General features: G+C 35.6%; 1 protein-coding gene across 1 annotated transcript in view; it reads left to right on the forward strand.

The window, feature by feature from the left end:
• PIK3C3 (phosphatidylinositol 3-kinase catalytic subunit type 3) overlaps positions 1-13,666 on the forward strand; it is a 76,520-nt gene that overhangs the window by 6,783 nt on the left and 56,071 nt on the right. Inside the window, exons 4-5 of the mRNA XM_028136118.2 lie at positions 3,902-4,031; positions 12,496-12,582. Of these exons, the coding sequence (XP_027991919.1) occupies positions 3,902-4,031; positions 12,496-12,582 (217 nt within the window). The remainder of the gene's footprint in view (positions 1-3,901; positions 4,032-12,495; positions 12,583-13,666) is intronic.

Here is a 13,666-nt window from a genome sequence, read left to right on the forward strand (position 1 = left end):
GTCTTAAACATTTTTGAAATGTTTCCATTGCTATCTTTATTCTTTATAATGTTCAGAAACTCCCCTTTTTGGTCAATCAGAGCTCCTTCAAGTTGACCCATGTCCTTTGGGTAGTACTTCAGTAGTCATTAGTAGTTTCTGTGCTTTTTGGCAGACAAGCTATTCCAGGCTCCTTGGGCAATTTTCTGCCCCAAACTTGGTGTCTCTGAACACATCAGATGTTAGATACAAATGAAACATGATAGCGAGCAGCTCTGATTCTGATAAATTACCTCCCTTAGAGCAGGGTTTCTCAAGTATGAGTCATTGATTTACCACTTTCAGAATTCCTGCATATCTCTATATTAAATACATTCAGTCTTATTTACTTGGTATTTTTATTTACATCTGCTCACTCTTTTTACTTCCATTTAATTGAAAGCAACATTTTAATATCTTTTGCTGTACATGGAAAATAAGTGTTATTTAACTTTGGTGGGTAATGAAAAAAATAAATATAATGAAAATAACTGTGTTACTAAATATTACAACTTTAAGCAAAAAAAAAACACAAGAAACACAAATCATAGTAAATCTTGTTTGCTTTGCAAATATATATATATATATATATATATATAATACCTACCCAAAAAAATCCTTTAATTAGAATGGTTCTATTCATGTCTAGTCAGATATAAGGGGATATTCAGCTCACTGTCACTTTATTTAAGGTAAAGATAAGGTTTTACATTAACATTTCCTCTTACACCTATATGGTAGTAGGGCATTTATTCAAACGATAACATTAGGTAGTAATAGAGCTCTATGGGTACTCTGAGCAGTGGGGAAGGAATGTGAAAAACCTGTCCTATTCCCTCTAGGCTGATGCTTCTACTGACCTTCATCTCAGAAAAAGGAATTCAAAGAAAACCTATGCAATTAAAATAACTCCTTTTTCTCTCTGTGTCCTGGGCCTTTCCTTGGGGGTGAACTTGGTTTCATGGGAGACAAGCCCAGGGAGTCCCTAGCATGGCCTTGCCCTTCCTGTGCAGCTTTGGATTGTGGAGGAATGTGGCATTCAGGGTGTTCAGGGGCTACAGCAGAGTGCAAACATGGACTGTACTGCTGCACAGCTGTGCGTGGTGCTGCTGACATCCAGGGGGAGAGCGCAGCATGAGGCTTCTGCGTGGCCTTGGCAAGGAGCCTGTGCAAACGTTCTTCCACCTGCCATTAAAAATCCTGCCATGTGCCTCCACATTCTCATGACTTAGGGAAGCGGTAGTTTCCTCAAATGTTTCTTAAACAATGAAATAACACCAGATGCTCCCCACCGTGTTCCCTAAGTAGTCCTGGTGTGGGCTTAGTAGCTTTTAAAAAGTGGTCCTCAAAGTGCCTAATAGTTGCATTATAGTATTGGGAGTCTTGTGACTATCAGCTCCTGCTATTTGCTAATATCTCTTTTGTATACTTGAGTCAGTGTGAAGCAATACTTCTTGGAGAATAGTGTAATTAATAATTGAAAGACTAATCTGTTAGAATATGGCTAGAATATTTAATTGTCCTCATTCTGAATGTCTAGCTTGTAAGATTTCTAAGGAGGTGAGGAATGGATTGATCGTTAGATTGAATTGGCAAAGAACTATAGGCAAGCTGCAGATTTCTCTTGCAGATACTTTTTCCAAATGTGAACTCGGAAGTCTGGGCAGTTGCTGCTGCAGTGGCTTGGCATGGGAGCTGGAGCAGCAGCAGCAGCTGTTGCTGGGGCCTCTGCAGGCATCTGAAGGGGATCCTGCTGTGCTTCCTTTTGTCTTGCCTACTTGGCTTAATTTCCCAGGTGGACAGGATGCTCTGAGCATCTTCTGGCTTGCCACCTGGAGGCTGTGTAACTAAAGTTTCCATTAGCGTCAAAAGAAAGTAATACATTCACTTGATCATTGAGTCACTTGCTACCACCCCTGCCCTCCATGTCCCCTGTCCTTAAATCTTCTCTCCAGATCCATTCCAAGGCACGTAAATCATTTAGTAAACTGACTTCCTGCCAAATGTACTTATTTTTCATTTAAGTTCAGCCAGTCAAAGTATTCACTGGGGTACAGGGAGGTGGAGAAAAGGAAGGGAAACCTGATGTTTCTGAAGGTACATTTAAGGATAATCATTTAAAGTGATGTTGCTGCCTCATTGTACCCAGTTTCTTAGAGTCTAAGCAGGGCTGCTTGATGTTGAATCTAATACTCAGTTGAAAGGGAATGAAAATGTACTTTATGCAAGGCTTGTATATGTGTGTTTTTTGTAATGTAATCTTTTTTGAAATCTCTTAACATGGTAAATACTAAGATTTTTGGTTCTTTACTACAGTCAGTGCATTTGTTTTGGGCCTATAATGTAAACTTTCGAAGATATGGTTGCTGGATATTACCTGTTTACTGCCAACCTTAGAGCTAAACCTTGCAACAGATATGGTCTTTAATCTTACTGTGCTCATGAGCTTGCAGCTATCCTTTATAGTTCCCAATCTAAATGTTTATGGCATCATTACTTGGCATAATGTTCTGTGAAAATCCTCTTTATTACTCCAGGAAAATCTGTGAAGAAAGTTTCTATTAGTCAAAGCGTGATAATAATAGTTTTTAAAATGTATGTAAAACTTTTATTAAAGTATAATGTTTTTAAAGATAAAAAAAATCAATATATATGCAACATGCACCTTACTTTAAAAAATATTTAATGTGAGAACAAAATGCTTTGGGCTTGCCTATTCACCTGCACACACTTACAGTCTTATTCTTTCTTCCACAATTGGCAGCTTGCTCTTTCAGCTTTGGGATGATGCTATTTGAGGAGATATATTGTCTGAACAGTTTTATTAAAAAAACAAACACACACAAAAAAAAAAAAACACTTAAAAAAGAAAGAACGCATTAACAGAAGACTTTCTTTATTTTTACCTCCATCCCCATAAAAAACACAAAAAAAAACTCAGAAAGGTGACAGTAGCATATTTATCAAAACACAGTTGTCAAAACTTCCTTTATGGATTTGTTCAACCTGTATTCTACATCTTGGTAGTTTTTTGAAGGAAGCAGGACAATCAAAGGTTATAAAGTGTTTCACTTTAAAGCAGATGATCAAGCTCAGATTGAAGTTCTGATTATATATTTTGTAGACATGGGAACTTTTTCTTATATAAATCCACTATTGTATTTCCCATTAGACATTGCTCTTACAGAAAAGACAGGAGAATCAACCTGTACCTAGTGAAAAAGATAACAGCAGTTAACATTATTGAATACTTATTATGTGGCAGGTACTATTGAAATACTTTTTACTTGTGCTGATTTATTTAATTTTTCTAATAGCCCTGTGAGATGCAGGTACTCTTTATAATCCCATTTTATAGATTAAGAAATGGAGGCACAGAGAAGTTAAGCAATTTACCCAAGGTCACTTAGGTAATAGATGGCACAAGTGGGATTCAAACCCCAGCAGTTTGACTGTGCAGTCTACTATGCTGACTTGTCATGTAAAGTAGACAGTTATGTAATTATTTAAATTTTGTTTCAGTCATTGTAAATGTGACATTCTTTCATTGGGTCAAAATTTGGTCTCCATTATTTCAAGATCTCCACTGAAGTTATTAAGGGTGTATGGTCCATTATGATCCTTCTAAATATTTGTCCAGTCCACCTTTAGGATCTCTGTAAAAGTTCTGACTGCTTGGAGGAGAAAAGAATGGCATGTGAAAAGCGGTGTGACATAGATTTTAGCTGCTTAGTTAATTGCAATAGAACTCACTGGAGGCTTAAAGGTTGGCAAGAGAGACATGCATTTCCTAGTGTGGAATTCTCTCTGTTTAGGGATTGAAAATTTCCTGTAATGAATTGCACTAATTTACTTCTACCCTGTACATTCTCTTTTTGCCTAGCATGTTTCGCCAAGGGATGCATGACTTGAAAGTCTGGCCTAATGTAGAAGCAGATGGGTCAGAACCCACAAAAACTCCTGGCAGAACAAGCAGTACACTCTCAGAAGATCAGATGAGCCGCCTTGCCAAGGTAAAAAGAAACTTTTCCAACTAGTGGAAAGCTCTGAATGATGTCTATTGTAGTGAATTCTGTCAGATTATTTTTTTAATTTAGATTTAATTTTTTAATAGTAGCTTTATTGAAATACCCATATATCATAAAATTCACTCTTGAGAAGTATACAGTGCATTAAGTTTTAGTAAATTCTGAGCTGTGCTATCATCACCACTATTTAATATCAGAACATTTTCATCAAAAATGTAACCATGTACCCATTAGCAGTCATTCCCCATTCCCTCCTCCCTCCAGCCCCTGGAACTACTAATCTTCCTGTCTTGGTGAATTTTCCTATTCTGGACATTTCATACAAATGGAATCATACATTATGTGGCCTTTTGTGTCTGTAATGCCATCAGATTTGAAAATGGGGAGCTTTTGGTGATATTTTCAAGATGAACCTTTTTTGGTGACATGCTAGAGCACCTTGCGTTGTTTTGAAGTGAAGATTACTTAGTCTAAATTGTCCTCACTCCACTCCCACTTCTGTTTTTGTAAGCAGACTGAGGTATTACCTTTATCTTTCAAAATTGTTTAAATGAAGTGTTTTTATTTAGAAATACAAAAGCTAAACTCAAATCTGAGCTTAAGTCAGAACAATATAATTTATTTTGTCAATATCTGTTCCCAAAGCACTTTGCTAAATACTGTTTGAAGATAAAACTGGGAAAGAAGGTGTATGCTCATGTTTCTATTTTTATACAAAAGGAACGGAAATTGTAGATGTAATACTTTATATTTTACACACTCTCTCTTTAAGACAAGAAAGGAGTATACAAATAGATGAGGTTTATGGGGATAGAACGAAATGGTTTGTTTCCTGTTGCACTTGATTTTCCAGCCAGTGAATTTACTATGCCTGTTTCTAATTGTTGAGAAGGCAGTTGGCATAAGAGTAACAAGGTGTACATAAATCTTAATAATAGGACAGTGTAGTTACCGTGCATTGTACCCACGAGCCAAAATAAATAGCATAGTGACAGTTTTCAAACTGCAATGTAAGAAAGTTTATTTAGTTATAGAACTGCCTAAGTCTTGGCTGCCTGGGGATAATGGCACAAGAGGACTGTGAAATGAAGATGAACTATTTAAATGGCCTCTGAAAAGATGGTGTTATATAATTATTAAACAAAGAACCTCAAACCCAAGCAAGATTAAATATTCTTATTCTGATTTATTGCTCAGCTATGCAAATAGAATTATAATGGCAATATGAATAACTGAAGTTTAAAAGCCTTACTTCTAGGTTTAACAATTTAAAAATCCAATCCTTTCAGAAGAAGAATTTTAATGGAATTAACCTCTCTAATGATTTTACATTATTTTGTGAACATGTGTAGTTTTCCTTTGAGGAAAAATGAGTGTGAGAAAAGGAGACAAAACTGAATAGTCTTTGGTTTAGTTACTTTATATAACTGGATTTCTTAGACTCAGTGGGGACAGTAAGAAATTAACATAGTACAACCCCCCCACACACATACACACACACACATCTTCCTCATTATTTTCTCTTTCCCATCTCTAAATTGCCCTAATAATTTTTATTAATATAAATATTTCTGTTTGAATTGATTTGTGAAAATAAAGGCCAGACTTCTGGGACATTCATTACACTTTCATTGTCCATGACCCAGCCTTTTAATGATTGTGGCCTTGAGCAAATCTGCCCATTGTTCCCATCTGCTCTGTTTTTCAGCTTGTCATATTTTAAGAGTTTTATGACTAGGATGCATATCCACCTGGGGTTTTGGATGTGACTACCAAGCTTTAGTGTTTGATTTATACTTGAATCCATGTCTTTAGACATGAAAGGTTAGTGCAAAAGCATGCTTCTCTACTGTCTCTTTTTCATTTTAGCATCTCTGCTTGATGCCTTTGGAATGTGCTTTAGTTTCTGTCAATTTGATTAAGAGGCCGCAAAGAGAAAGTAACAACTAGATGAAAAATGTTTTGTGGTCTGAGTGACACAGATAGTGGGGGAATGTTGAGCAGTGTGTAAGTGAGCATTGCTACAGTGAAGTAGTGTAAGATGTGATGTTTTAGACTGGCCTTCAAATTGCCTGCATGGGGTCACTCTGGTCCAGGCTCCAGACCTCAGTTTTATAGCAGTGGGAGCTGGATTTTTCTAATACATCCAGAAATAACTAGTTATATTGAGAAAAGGTTCATGTCAGTCAATTCAATTGGTTATTTACAGTTTACAGCTGTAATAGTGACAATTCACATGTGGCAATTTAAGTTTAAGTTCATTAAAATTAAATAAAATTCAGAATTTTATGTTACCATAGTTACATTGTCATAATCACACTTTAAGTGCTCACTAGCCACATGTGGCTAGCAGCTACGTATTGGACAATGAGGATAGGGAATCTTTTTATTATTGCCGAAAGTGCGATTGGATAGCACTGGCCTAGAGTGCCATTTTACTAATTTGTAATGGATGAGTAACCATAAAATTGTCTTCCTGGTAATCACGTTATTTGTGTGTCTGCTACTCAGGACACCGTTTTTCAGTACCTTGGAAATTAAGTTAGTCTTCAGGAGATTGCTGATTCTTAGTGAACCATGAAGCATGAGCTACCCTGAAGGAACCAGAAAGTTGTGTGAGATATTTCTCTCATTTTGAGGGAAGTCTTAAAAGGGCTTTCTCTCTTGACATTATCTTTCTAGTTGCAGTATTACTTGAACCTGCTGTCTGCACAATATTGTAGGAACTTCAGGGTACAGACATATGAGAACCCTTTACTAAGGATAAAAGTCAAGTAGAACAGATGCTGCCCTGACAGTTGGTTAGAGTATTGTCCCCATATGCCAAGGTTGTGGGTTCGATCTCTGGTCAGGGCGCATATAAGAACCAACCAATATATGCGTAAGTAATTGGAACAAATCTCCACACACCCCCCCCCCCCGACCTCCTTCTCTTTCTCCCTCTCTCCCTTCTCTCTCTCAAATCCATTTTATTTTTTAACTTAGAAGAACAGATGCTGATAAACTTATAGAAACATTTTAGGAGCCACACAGAGAAAGCAGTTGCTAGTTTCTTTGTGTGATCAGCTAGAAAGTTAGTATTGGTAAAGAAGTCTCTTTTATTCAATCCATTTAGATTAACCTGGAAAAGGGAAGAGATTTATTGGGGGAAAAAGATGGGCAAATGTTTTGTCTTTTAGAAATATGATTTAAAAAATGAGTTTTGTTATAAGCTGGACATCATTTTTTGTTACAAATACTAGAATAGATTATCAAATTGATTTATGTGGATTTAAAATTCTGTATGTATCTTGTAGTTAGGTTTTAGAGAAATGGGGAACATGGGATTATCCTAGGAGATGTTTTGATAAATAGAGGCATTACCTTTCTTTTTATGCTTTTAAAATTAATAGAACTATCAAAACTGGTGGAAGATTTAAATAGTAATAAGTTACATTATAACTGGGTAGAAAGATTGGTAGTCAAAAGACCTGATTTATAGCTCTGACACTGGCTCATTGAATAACCAGTTATTTTTGTACTTGTGAATATTTTTCATTGAAGAAGTGTGGTTAGTTGGGCTTCATTCTCTCTATTTATAAGAATCATAATTATGCAATTATTATTAACATTTTTTAGCTATTTTGAAAATGAAAACCTCAGACCAGTTTGTTCATAGTATAGCACGTTAAGTGTACTTTTCTTGGGTTCTGAATACATTTCTACCTTGAAGTAGCTTTGTGAGAAAACATTCATGTAAAACTAGTTTAATAGAACACATTATTTAGTAGGACCTATTAATAATCTTTTTTCCTCCTTTTAATGACATAGTTTATTGTTTTCAGAATGTAATACTGAGTCCCTAGAGATAGTTTTAATTGAGTTTATGTTAGGGCTTTTCTAGGGAAGTTATTATTCTTTGTAATATCTTTACTTGATTAGGTCTCCTCACCTAAGTGTCAATGTTTCCATAGTGATACTGATTTAACTTGATAATCTTTTATTTTTCTATCTTCCAACCAGTTCACTTATGAACTGATATTAGTTATGGTGTAAACTATGTAATGCAGTATTGGACTAAATTGGGCAGAAAAGTCTCATTTTGTTTTATTTTCTTTCTCAATGTTTGTAAATGGAAATAATAACAGATTATGATGACAGATAGTGAAATTATTCAAAGCTATGAAACTTGCTTATTGGCAACATTGGCATCAAAATTATCTCTTAGCTATAGGGTTTTTTTTCCTAAATAGTATGTGTAACTTTTATAAGCATAGCTTATTTTGTTGTGTGTTGCCATTTTTTTCTGTCATAAAAGAAGGATTTGGGAATCTCTTAGGAATGTATTCCTGATGATACATAGTAGAATCTTTTCTATCCGTCATTTTGGTTTGCTTACTGTTGTCTGAGACTGTCTAACCTTCTCGATTTTTCTTGAAATTAATGGTAGCAAGTAGACAATTAGTTTGAGAAGGGAAGATTGAACCCTGAAATAATATTGATTTATGTCTGTCTTTAGAGCTATAATTCCTGCCAGAAAAAAATAGAAGGTAACATGGTTTTAAGACTAGATTAATCTCTGAGAAGTTTAGCTGAATGCAACTTTTATGAGGCAAAGACTACTCTTCCTGAGTAAGATTTCTATATAAAGTTTCAAAGTAAAATTGAAGATTTGTGGCTAAGACTTCATTAATCAGGAAGCTGAAAGCACTACTATGCTACCTAAGGACTAAATACACAGGCATGTGTGCAAATTCTCTAGGAGATACATACAACTCCATTTTTGCTTTCAGTAGTAGTTATTATATACAGCTGCATTTTGTCTTGAATTATAAATTACTGCATTGCTTGCATTTTATTGGATACAGATAAAACTCAGTGTCTTAATGTTTATTGAAGAATTATACTTTTTAATAATAAATATTTATGAATGAACCATAGTGCATTATGCAAATAGATTAGCTGAGGGTTAATGGTATTCTGTTCAATGACTATTAATTTAGCTCAGTTGTAGTCTAGGCTCAAGGAAATGTTAGAGTTGAAAGAGTTATATTATGTCCTTTAACTGAAAGGAATTTAGAGGAATAAGATAGGAGGTAGTTCAAGAAACACTCTCCTATATGACTGTGTGTGTTGGGCGGGGAGGGGGAAATAGTCTTACTTATGGCAGTACCAGGCATTTTTATTGGGCAGTGTTCCTACAAATGCTTCAAGAGAGAATTTTGAACATTCTCATAGGCTCTGTGAATCTAAAAGTTTTGTCTGGTGTCAGAGCAGAATGGATTTTTTTTCTGCTTATTTGTGTATTGTTTTTTTAAGTGGCACAGAAAAAACAAAGTAAAAAATATATAGTTTTATCATTATTTTCCCCCGCAATTTCTCTAAGAAAGCATATGTGTATCTGTGCCGATATCCCCTACTGTATAGCAACTTTTTGAGGAGAAATCCGTTTATTGTGTAACTTTCCTGTTAAAGTTTCTTGACAAGACCAAGCTTGGTGCCTAAAGCCTATAAATTTCTATATTATAGGAGTTTTTATTAACCACATATTGAAAACGGTAGCATTGCTTAATTTATATCGTTCTTCAGTTGGATCTAGACGAAAGGCCCTTGGAAGAAATAATTTGAGAGAACAATTATGTTAGTACCTGGCTTTCATTTCAGATGGAGAAGTAATGTTAATCAAATGGGTTTTTATTCTTTGGGTTTTAAAATATGAGGTAAAATAACTTTATTTGGCAGATCTTAATAAATGCTAATTTTATTGGTTTTCTCACAGCAATCTTTGCACAATGAATTGTTTTTTAAAATAGCTTTAGTTTTTAAATAACATTATTTTTTCTTATTACAAAGATAATACACATTTTTACCACAGTAGAAGGTGGTTAAAGCACAGACACTATAAAAATCACCTCTGACCCTCTGCCCAGAAATAACTGTCATTAATATGTTGGTAGATTATGCTTTCAGTATATTAACATGTATGTTATGTATGAATTTATTTATAGACTAGTGGCCCAGTGCACGGATTTGTGCACATTGAAAGGAAATTAACTAGAAAAAAAGATTCGTGCAGTAATTACATTACTGCAAAAAATTACATGTTGAAATAGTATATATAATAGCCTATATAATAAAGCCTAATATGCTAAGTGTCCGGTCGTCTGTTCAACCAATCAAAGCATAATGTGCTATTAATATGCTAAGGCTGCTCAACCACTCGCTATGACGTGCACTGACCACCAGGGGGCAGACACTCTGACCTGTTGGTTAGCTTGCTGCTGGGGTCCGGCTGATAGGGACTGAGTGAGATGGGCCGGACATACCCTAGAGCTCTCCCGCAGTCCTTCCCTGGCTAGCCAACTTCCCATGTCCCTCCCTGGCCCCAATCGTGTACCAGTGGGGTCCCTCGGCATGGCCTGCACCCTCTCGCAATCCAGGACCCCTCGGGGGATGTTGAAGAGCCAGTTTTGGCCTCATCCCGCAGACTAGACCAAGGGATCCCACTGGTGCACGAATTCGTACACTGGGTCTCTAGTAGTATTATAAAATTAATTAAAACACGCGTGCGATTGGTGCCAGCGAGAGCTTTATATGTATCACGCATGCACGAGTCAACATTTATTTTTAAATTGCCAGTGCGTGTCACATATACCAGACAGTTGGATGGACCTACGATCACTTAGCCTTTTATATATATAGAAGATATTTTTAAACTGTGATCATATTGTTGGTGTGTGTGTTTAATTGAACACTGCTATAACACTTAATGGTATCTCAGAATTGTTTCAGGTCATTTAAGATACAGCAAATCCTCAAATGATGTCATTTCCTTATAATGTTGATTAGATGCCATAGCAACAGAACTCGTGTTTATATCAATTTGCCTATGGTAAAATTTGTTTTGTTACAGGTCATCTTGTTTGAAGTCACAGAACCTATCAACAACTTTAAGTGAGGACTTACTGTACTAGTACAACATGTTTATAAAGACGAAGTTTTTGCATAGTGTAGATATGCTATAATTCATTTCCGCAATCTTCTGTGGTTGAATATTCAAAATGTTTGTGATTCTGTGCTTCTGTAAAGCTGATATCCACTTTAAATTTCCTATTGGCTTGAAAATGAAAAATGAGGGTTGTACTACACTTTTTCTTTTAAGGGTATAAGTCCTGTCTCTAGATTCATTTTTTGTATGTGGCTTTCTAGCTAGTTCTTTTGTTGAAAAGACTATCTTTGTTCCTTAGAGTTTGGAACAAAGCCTCCACTGCTTTGTTAAAGATCATTTAAATATAGTTATGTGAATATATTTCCAGGGTCTTTATTCCATTAGTATATTTGTTCTTTTGCCAATGCCAGACTGTCTTGATTATTGTAGCTTTATAATAATTATTGATTTTGGGTAGTGCCAGCCCTCAAATTTTGTTATTTTCCTTCAATATTATGTTGACTGTTCTGGATTGTTTCTTCTCCACATAAATTTTAGTGTCCTTTTGTTATCTGCAAAATAACTTGCTGGGATTTTCACTGGGATTACATTAAATTTATAGATCAAATTTAATCAAACTGGAAATCTTTACAATTTTGAGTCTTCCTATCCATGAACAGGAATATCTCTCCATTTGTTTAGTGTTGTTTTTTTAATTTCATTAATCAGAGTTTTGTGGTCTTCCTCATATAGATCTTTTACATATTTTGTTAGATTTTTACCAATTTCATTTTTCTGGGTGCTCATATAAATGATGCTTTAAAAAAAATAACAGCTTTATTGAGATATCATTTACATACCTCTGTGTTTTTATTTTCAACTAGAGGCCTGGTGCACAAATCTGTGCACAGATGGGCTCCCTCGACATGGCCAGTGATCAGGGCCGATAGGGGAGCCAGCTGGCGGCGGGGAGGTACTGTGGGAGGTTGGCCCCAGCAGCAAGCTAACCAACGGCTAATTCTGCAAGGAATCCGGCTTCCTCCTCCCTCCTGTCTGGGTCCGGGGTGCGGGTAAACCAGATTCGGGTCTGTCAGGGCCCCAGCAGCAAGGTCTGGGTCAGTGCGTGTCATAGCTACCAGCCAGTTGTCCATTCGTTCTGGTCGTTCGGTTATAATGGTCACTTAGGCTTTTATATATATATAGATTCCACGTGTTTATTGCTGATATAAGAAAGTAATTGACTTTTGTATATTAATCTTATGTTCTGCAACCTTGCTATAATTGCTATTAGTTTTAGGGTTTGTTTGTTTTTTGTACATTCTTTCATATTTTCTACATAGATGATCATGTCATCTGTGAACAAAGATAATTTTATTTCTTTCTTCTCAGTCTCTCTTATTACATTAGCTAGTATTTCCAGTATGATTCTGAAAGGATGTGATGGGCATTGCTGCCCGCCCCACCCACCCCCACCCCCCCACCCCCCCGGCTCCTTTCTGTGAGGTCTGTGTTAAAATTTTCTTCATTATATTTGTTCTGCAGCTCACCAAAGCCCATCGACAAGGACACATGGTGAAAGTAGATTGGCTGGACAGATTGACATTTAGAGAAATTGAAATGATAAATGAGGTGGGTTGTATCCTCTTTTATATTTCAAAATATTTTCTCACAACTATCTAAATCAAGAATTTTTTGACAAGATTTATTGTTGGCATCTATTGGGGCTATTGAATGACGTGTAGTTTAGGGAGTTCTATGCTGATAAGTGAAAACTTGGGATATGCCTTTCTTATATCTTAATGTTATAAGTAGGTAGTGGATATTACAAGTGTATTAAATATTATATAAGTGAAGCCTTTGTGAACTTGATGCTTCATTTGTGTTTTCTATCTCTATTTTGGCAGCTCATTATGTTCAAGTTCAAGTCAATATTAGATAAATTTATCAACAGTGCTACCTCTTCATTTCAGTTACCTTAAATCATCGTTAGCAAGTTCTCTCCCCAGTTAGATACTTCTTATTTTATGTACTGCAAAAAGACTCTGCACCCTTAATAAAGTTGCGTGGTTCAAGTAGTTGATTTATTTCTTGATCTTATGTATTGGTGTAGAATATGTTTAATTAAAAAATGACATCAATGAAACTTTCTGAAAGAACACATATTTTTCTTTTTTGTGTATTTACACTGAAATACTAGATGTCTGGTCTAACATTCAGTATCTACTAGTAGATAGCAGAAAAAACAGTTAAATTAATTACATTAGGAAAGAGGAGTGTCAATTTGGTGTTATGCCTAACTTATAGAGACCTCTACAGATCACTGTTCTTTGTAAAATGTTCAGGAGGTGGAGAGAGAGAGAAATTTTTCATTTTTATAATGAACACTTGTAAAAGTTATATTCTGGCATTATTACCTTTTAAAAAAATTAGTGGTGTTTAACCATTTATATGCAGTATGAATACTGGGCGTCATTTCCAAATTTATTTATACTACATTCTCACATTCAAACTGGAATAAAAGTTTACTTTTGTGAATTTTTATAATGGTCGCATTCCAAAAATAATTTAATCAAAATACTTTGCTATTATTTTTTTATTCTTCAACTTAGGTTCCCCTAGGGTAGAAAATATAATGTTAGGGCTTACTTTGCCCAGCCTTTCCCGTGTCCTCCCCCCTCCCCCCGCCCTCCATAAAAGGTAGGAGACCATTACT

The sequence above is a fragment of the Eptesicus fuscus genome, chromosome 12 (assembly GCF_027574615.1).
Source record: "Eptesicus fuscus isolate TK198812 chromosome 12, DD_ASM_mEF_20220401, whole genome shotgun sequence".
Classification (NCBI taxonomy): Eukaryota; Metazoa; Chordata; class Mammalia; order Chiroptera; family Vespertilionidae; genus Eptesicus; species Eptesicus fuscus.